Below are 6,446 nucleotides of genomic sequence, written 5' to 3'. Positions count from 1 at the left end.
CTTCTGTCCAGGGAAACAGGGTCGTAAACCGGGCCTGGGTCTCCTCTCCTCTCAGCCCCCCTTGGGCCGGTCAGGTCACTGGGGTCCTGTCCCCACAGCCCATTGTCCTCCCCCCGGCCAGAACCGGCTGCGACTCCTGAGCCAGGTCGCCGGGGCACCAGTCGCTGGGGTCTCCGTCCCCCAGGCTGTCGGCCGGGGTCCCAAGTTCCCTCTCCAGTCCTGTGTCCCAACCTACTTCCCCTCCCCTCCCCCAACCAGTAACACTCAGGGACACTGAGTCCCCCTCCCTCTGCATGCACCCCCCGGAAAACAGAAAAACCCCACTTTGGCACAGGGGCATGTTGCCCAGCCAGTCGCTAGGGGGCGCTGCGCCCTGGGGCCCTTTGCCCAGCCGGTCACTGGGGGGTGCTGAGGCCTCAGGCCCCTTGCCCAGCCGGTCACTAGGGGGCACTGCACCCTGGGGCCCTTTGCCCAGCCGGTCACTAGGGGGCACTGCGCCCTGGGGCCCTTTGCCCAGCCGGTCACTGGGGGGCGCTGCGCCCTTGGGCCCCTTGCCCAGCCGGTCACTGGGGGGCGCTGCACCCTGGAGCCCCTTACCCAGCTGGTCACTGGGGGCGCTGAGGCCTGTTGCCCAGCCGGTCACTAGGGGGCACTGAGGCCCATCACCCGGCTGGTCACTAGGGGGCACCGCGCTGCAGCACAACCTGCTCAGCTTTGGCCAAGGGTCCACATCCTATCCCACTGGTCAGCTGGGGGGCAACCAGAGCCCAGCATGACCCTTGACCCCGCCCCATAGCCCCCAGCTCTTTGCCAGCCCAAACTTCCCTCCCCCCCAGGTGTGGACTGCCTGATCCTAGCATAACTGGGTTGAATTTATTTGGGGTGGGGGGCAGCTGTCCACATCCTCCCCACAGGGGGTCAAACGGGGGCGGGTCCCACAGCTGCAGCTTCTCCTCTGTTTCCACCCTTGGGCCGGGGCCAAGCCAGGCACCTGCTGGCGTGTGACTGAGGGTCACGCTGCAGGGAGCCGCTCGGCCGTGGGCCAGCCCCATAGGGCCCTGCTGCTACAGGCCTGTTCTTTCACCTCGGGAGCCTCACGTGGGCTGCAGCTGGGGGGGCGCTGTGCTGCAGAGGGGCCGGTCCAGACCCAATCCCCCTAGCACTAGGGGGCGCTGTGCTGCGCTGCAGAGGGGCTGGTCCAGGCCCAAACCCCCCGGCACTAGGGGGCGCTGTGCTGTGCTGTGCTGCAGAGGGGCTGGATCCCAGCCCAATCCCCTGCCACTGGGGGGCGCTGTGGCGTGTCCTGCAGAGGGGCTGGTCCAGCTCAATCCCCCCGCACTAGGGGGCGCTGTGGCTGTGCTGCAGAGGTGGCAGTCCATGCCAATCCCCTCTCCCCTGCGCTAGGGGTGCTGTGCGGGGAGGGGGTTAGTCTGTGCCCAATTCCCCCCGGCACTAGGGGGCGCCTGCTGCAGAAGGGGCTGGTCCAGGCCCAATCCCTTCCCCTGGCGCTAGGTGCTGTGCTGTGAGGGGGTCAGTCTGTTGCCCAATTTCCCCCCCCAGACTAAGGGGGCGCGCTGCTGCAGAGGGGCCAGTCAGGCCCATCCGCCGCTAAGGGGCGCTCTGCTGCAGAGGGCTGGTCTTGGCCCAATCCCCCCCGCGCTAGGGGCGCTGTGCCCAAGCCCCTGGCAACTAGGGCGCTGTGCTGCAGAGGGCTGGCTGAGCCCAATCCCCCCCCCCCCGCGCTAAGGGGGCACTGTGCCCAATCCCGTGGCACTAGGGGCGCCTCTGCGGCAGAGGGCCTGGTAATGGCCCAATCCCCCCCCAGCGCTAGGGGCGCGTCCCATCCCCTGGCACTAGGGGCGCTGTGCGCAGGAGGGGCCTGGGTCTGTCCCAATCCCCTCCCCAGCACTAGGAGCCCTGTTTGCCCCTCGCGGCCCCCCCGGCAGTTACCATCACTTGGGAGGGGCCCCGTCCCTCCAGCATGCTCCGGCCCGGCCGTGTCGTCGCCGTGGGGGGCGGCTCTGGTCCCCGCCAGCACCCCCGCCCGGAGCAGCGCCTGTAGTGCTGGGGGCGATGCCGCTGGAGGTAGCCGCTCATCTTGCCGGCACGCGAGTGGCACCGTCCCGCGCTGGAAGAGAGAGAGCACTGGTCAGCCGGGGCATCCCTGCCCCCCCCCACCCCGCGCCGGTGCCCGCGGCCGCGGCTCACACCATGCCCGCCGGAGCTGCAGCACCTCCTCCGCGCCGCCGGCACCTCCTCCTGCGCCCCCACCAGGGCCCTCCACCTCGCCACGGCGTAGCGAAATCGGCTGGTTCCAGGTCCACCCGCAAGCCCCCCAGCCAAGTAGCTGCGGCGCCGCGTTCCCGAAGCGGGGGGTGGCGAACTCCTGCAGCCCCAAGGGGCTGGCCACAAGCCCAGGGCACCTGGTCCCAGGCTCAGGGGCCCCGCCCAGCACCCCGCACGCCGGGCCCACTGATTGGCGCGGGGGCGTTCGTCGAGCTCCTGTGTAGGTGGGTGGGCGCCACGGCACGTGAAGGTGTCCTGGGACGCCGACGGGCCCCTGTGCGGGGCGGCTCGCCGGGGGGCAAACTTTGAGCTCCCAGCCGGCCCCTGGCGGAGCCGCATGCCCAGTGGTCGCCTCGCGTCAGGCGCAGGTCGGGGGTGTCGTAGTAGAGGTCACAGTAGGACGACGCTCAACCGGCCCAGGGGGGGTTTTGCCCCCCCCCAATGCGCCGCCAGCCCATGGCATCCACGTAGTCCGGCCGGGCCGTTGAACGTTCGCCTCCACCTCGATGCGCTGAGCCCCACGGCATGGCGCCCCTCTGGGTGGCAGGAGCAGGGGGAGGTGAGCCACGAAGCCGCCCCCTGCTGGTCACAGCCCCTCCGGCGCCCCCCGTCTCCTGCGCCACCTGAAAGCCCCCAGCCAGCTCCCTGCCCTCATAGCACTCTCCACCCCAGCCCCACCGGCTGCACCAGCCCCGCTCCCTGCCTCATAGCACCCTCCACCCAGCCCCACAGTGCCCCAGCCCAGCTCTCATGCCCCACCACACCCTCCACCCAGCCCAAGGTGCCCCAGCCCAGCTCCTGCCCCACCACAGCCCCTCCACCCAGCCCAAGGTGCCCAGCCCAGCTTCCCTGCCCCCATAGCACCCTACAACCATCACCCACCGTGCCCCAGCCCTAGCTCCCTGCCCCACGGCACCTCCCATCCAAGTCCACCGCACCCAGCCCAGCTCCCTACCACAGCACCCTCACCCTCGCTCCGCGGTGCCCCAGCCCAGAATCCCTGCCCCACACACCCCTCTACCCAAGCCCCACGTTGCCCCAGCCCGCCTCCATGCCCCATAGCACCCTACACCCAGCCCCAAGGTCCCCCAGCCCCAGTCTTCCTGCTCCAATGGCACCTCCCTCCCAGTTTCGCCACAGCACCGCAGCCCAGCTTCCGCGGTGCCCATAGCCCAGCTCCCTGCCCCACCAAACACCTCACACCCAGCCCCACAGTGCCCCAGCCCAGCTCCCTGCCCCATAGCACCCTAACACCCAGCCCCAAGGTGCCCCAGCCAGCTTTCCTGCCCCACGGCAACCTCGCCATCCAGTCCAACAGCACCCTATGCCAGCTCCTTACCCCAGCAAACCCTCCACCCAGCTCGCGGTGCCCCAGCCCAGCTGCCCTGCCCCACCACACCTTCCACCAGCCCACAGTGCCCAGCCCAGCTCCCTCGCCCCACCAGCACCTCCCATCCCGTCCCACAGCCCCAGCCGCAGCCTCTGAGCCCCATTGACAGGCACCACCCAGCCCAGTCTCCTGCCCACGGCAACGCTCCCATCACAAGTCCGTCAGACCTGCCCATATGACGCCCCCCACGGTTGCCCCAGACCCAGCTCCCTGCCCCACATGGCAGCCCCATCAGCACCATGTACTTCCCCAACCCCCGTCCGCTGGCCGGGATCCCAGGACCCGCACCGATCCTCGCCCCTGCCCAGGCTCCCTGCCGGGCCCCAGCAATTGTCGGCGAGGGGGCGGGGCGGGCGAGGTTTCTTTTGTGAGAATGAATTTTGCTTTCGTCACGCTAGTCACTGGTGGTGAAGCGTTGTGGCATTCTGGGTAGCTGTAGTTCGCAGGGAGCTGTAGGTTCTGCTGACGGGCTGTTAGCGGGGGCATTCTGGAGCTGTGCGTTCCAAGTGGCGCTGTAAGTTCTGTGGGGTCGCAGGGCATTCTGGGAGCCTGTTCGTTCCAGCGAGGTGCAGGTACATTCTAGGCGAACTAATCGGTGCCAAAGGGAGTTAGGGCATTCTTCGGAGCTGTAGCTGCCACAGTGGCTAGCAGGGCACTTCGTGGGAGCTGTAGTTCCAGGGAAGCGGGCATCCGGGAGCTGTAGTGCCAGGAGGAAGGCAGGGCCTTCTGCGAGCTTGTATAGTTCCGTGACGACTAAGGGATTGGTGAAAACGGGTTCTTTGGCCCTCTATCTCTGTCTCATTCCCTCCTCTGGACTCCTGGGTTCTCTCCCTGACTCTGGGATGAGAGTGGGAGCTAGTGGTTACAGCAAGGGGGCTGGGAGCCAGGACTCCTGGGTTCTCTCCCCGGCTCTGGGAGGGGAGTGGGGGCTGGTGGGTCAGAGCAGGGGGGCTGGGAGCCAGGACTCCTGGGTTCTCTCCCTGACTCTGGGATGAGAGTGGGAGCTAGTGGTTACAGCAAGGGGGCTGGGAGCCAGGACTCCTGGGTTCTCTCCCCGGCTCTGGGAGGGGAGTGGGGGCTGGTGGGTCAGAGCAGGGGGGCTGGGAGCCAGGACTCCTGGGTTCTCTCCCTGACTCTGGGATGAGAGTGGGAGCTAGTGGTTACAGCAAGGGGGCTGAGAGCCAGGACTCCTGGGTTCTCTCCTTGGCTCTGGGAGGGGAGTGGTGTCTAGTGATTAGAGCAGGGGGTTTGGGAGCCAGGACTCCTGGGTTCTATCCCTGGCTCTAGGAGGGGAGTGGTGCCTGGTGGGTAGAGCAGGGGGCTGGGAGCCAGGACTCTTGGGTTCTCTCCCTGGCTCAGGGATGAGAGTGGGGGCCAGTGGTCAGAGCAGGGGTAGCAGGGACTATTTGACAGCCACACAGCTGATTATTGCTGTTCTCTCTCTGTCTGACAGCGCCACTGGCCGCGCAGAGGCAGCCGTGGGGAGATGCAGGCGGGGCGGCGGGGGTGATTATGAAGTAAAGGCTGTGGGAAGGAGGGGAGATGGGGAGGTTGTAGGGGGCATGAGTGAAGGGCTCTGGGATCAGGGGATGAGATGTGGGGGAGATTTAGGGGGAAGGGATGTGGGTCTAGGTGTATGGAAGGCAGGGTGGGGGAGGTTCGCAGCTACGGGTGTGGGGGGCAGGGAATGGGTGGGGTTGGCAGAGGCTGGAGGATCAGGGTGGGGTGAGGTGAGGGAGAGGGGATGGGGAGGGGGCACAGACACCCCTGCCACTCTCTCCATCCCCCCAGCTGTCACCCCAAGGAGGGTGAAGTTCAAGGGTGCCCTGTCCAGATAGGCCTACTGGTCCCAAGCTCCCTGCCCTGCCACAGGCTGGGCCGGGAACGGAGTGAACCCCCTGAGCCGCCCTGTGCCTCAGTTTCCCCTAGTGTAACGTGGAGAATAGCCCTGCCCTCCCTTGAAAGCGGGTCGGGGGGCTGGGGCACTGTGGGAATGGGTTGGGGAGTCTGGCTGGCTCTGAGGGGCGGGGCACGGGGTCTTTTGCCTCTAGGGGGCGCTGCCTCCAGGCCCAGGGGGGACTTGCTGGCTGGGGTGGAGACAGGAGGCCTTTCCCCTCTAGGGGCCGCTATGGGGCACAGGGGGGCAGTGCACCTGCTCGGGGGGCGGGGGTCAGACACTCCCAGCCCATCCCCCGGCTCCCCCCTCCACACACTCTTGTCCTTGCCAGGGTGCAGAGGCGGGAGGGGGGAAGCCTGCGGGGGGGGGAGAGACTACATTTCCCATCATGCTCAGCTGCACCTGCTCCCTGCCGCCCCCCCGCCGAGGTGCTGGAGGGCGGGGGGGGGAGGGAAATTGATTATTCCATTGTGTGGCGCGGCTGCCGGCGGCTCCGGAGCGAGGGAGCGGAGCAAGGCGGGCGCGGAGCAGTGTAAATCAATGGGAAAGCCCCGGCGGCGCCCCGATCGATCCGCGGGCCGGGCCTGAGCCAGGGGGAGGCGCTGGAGGAGGGGAGCGGCCGGAGCCCAGCTCCCCCCCACCCCACCCCCGGCGGAGCCCCCTCTTCCAGCGAGCAGAGTAAGTGGGATCGATTTCCCATCGCTTCACTCCGGCTGGCAGCGTGTGAACGGGCGGGGGGGGGAGACAGAGGAGAGGGGGAGGGGATGGAGAGAGGGAAGGGGCCAGAGCAGGACAGGGAGGAAGGAGAGGGGGAATGGGCCAGGGGGAATGGAGGGGAGGGGAGGGGAAGGAGACAGAGAGGGATGGAGGGGG

At 68.0% G+C, this 6,446-nt stretch overlaps 2 protein-coding genes across 2 annotated transcripts in view; one reads left to right on the top strand and one right to left on the bottom strand.

Annotated features, from left to right (window-relative positions):
- Nucleotides 1–1,853: 1,853 nt before the first annotated feature.
- Nucleotides 1,854–6,446, bottom strand: part of THTPA (thiamine triphosphatase) — a 10,713-nt gene continuing 6,120 nt past the window's right edge. Inside the window, 9 exon segments of the mRNA XM_075061304.1 lie at nt 1,854–1,946; nt 1,948–1,983; nt 1,985–2,055; nt 2,058–2,102; nt 2,105–2,128; nt 2,209–2,241; nt 2,244–2,376; nt 2,378–2,623; nt 2,625–2,692. Coding sequence (XP_074917405.1) covers nt 1,854–1,946; nt 1,948–1,983; nt 1,985–2,055; nt 2,058–2,102; nt 2,105–2,128; nt 2,209–2,241; nt 2,244–2,376; nt 2,378–2,623; nt 2,625–2,692 — 749 coding nt within the window.
- ZFHX2 (zinc finger homeobox 2) overlaps nt 6,077–6,446 on the top strand; it is a 68,796-nt gene continuing 68,426 nt past the window's right edge. The window contains exon 1 of the mRNA XM_075061303.1: nt 6,077–6,251. The gene's annotated coding sequence lies outside the window, so the exon portion shown is untranslated. The remainder of the gene's footprint in view (nt 6,252–6,446) is intronic.

This window comes from Chelonoidis abingdonii, unplaced genomic scaffold, assembly GCF_003597395.2.
Source record: "Chelonoidis abingdonii isolate Lonesome George unplaced genomic scaffold, CheloAbing_2.0 scaffold0004, whole genome shotgun sequence".
Taxonomy (NCBI): domain Eukaryota; kingdom Metazoa; phylum Chordata; order Testudines; family Testudinidae; genus Chelonoidis; species Chelonoidis abingdonii.
This window is presented reverse-complemented; position numbering and strand designations above follow the sequence as displayed.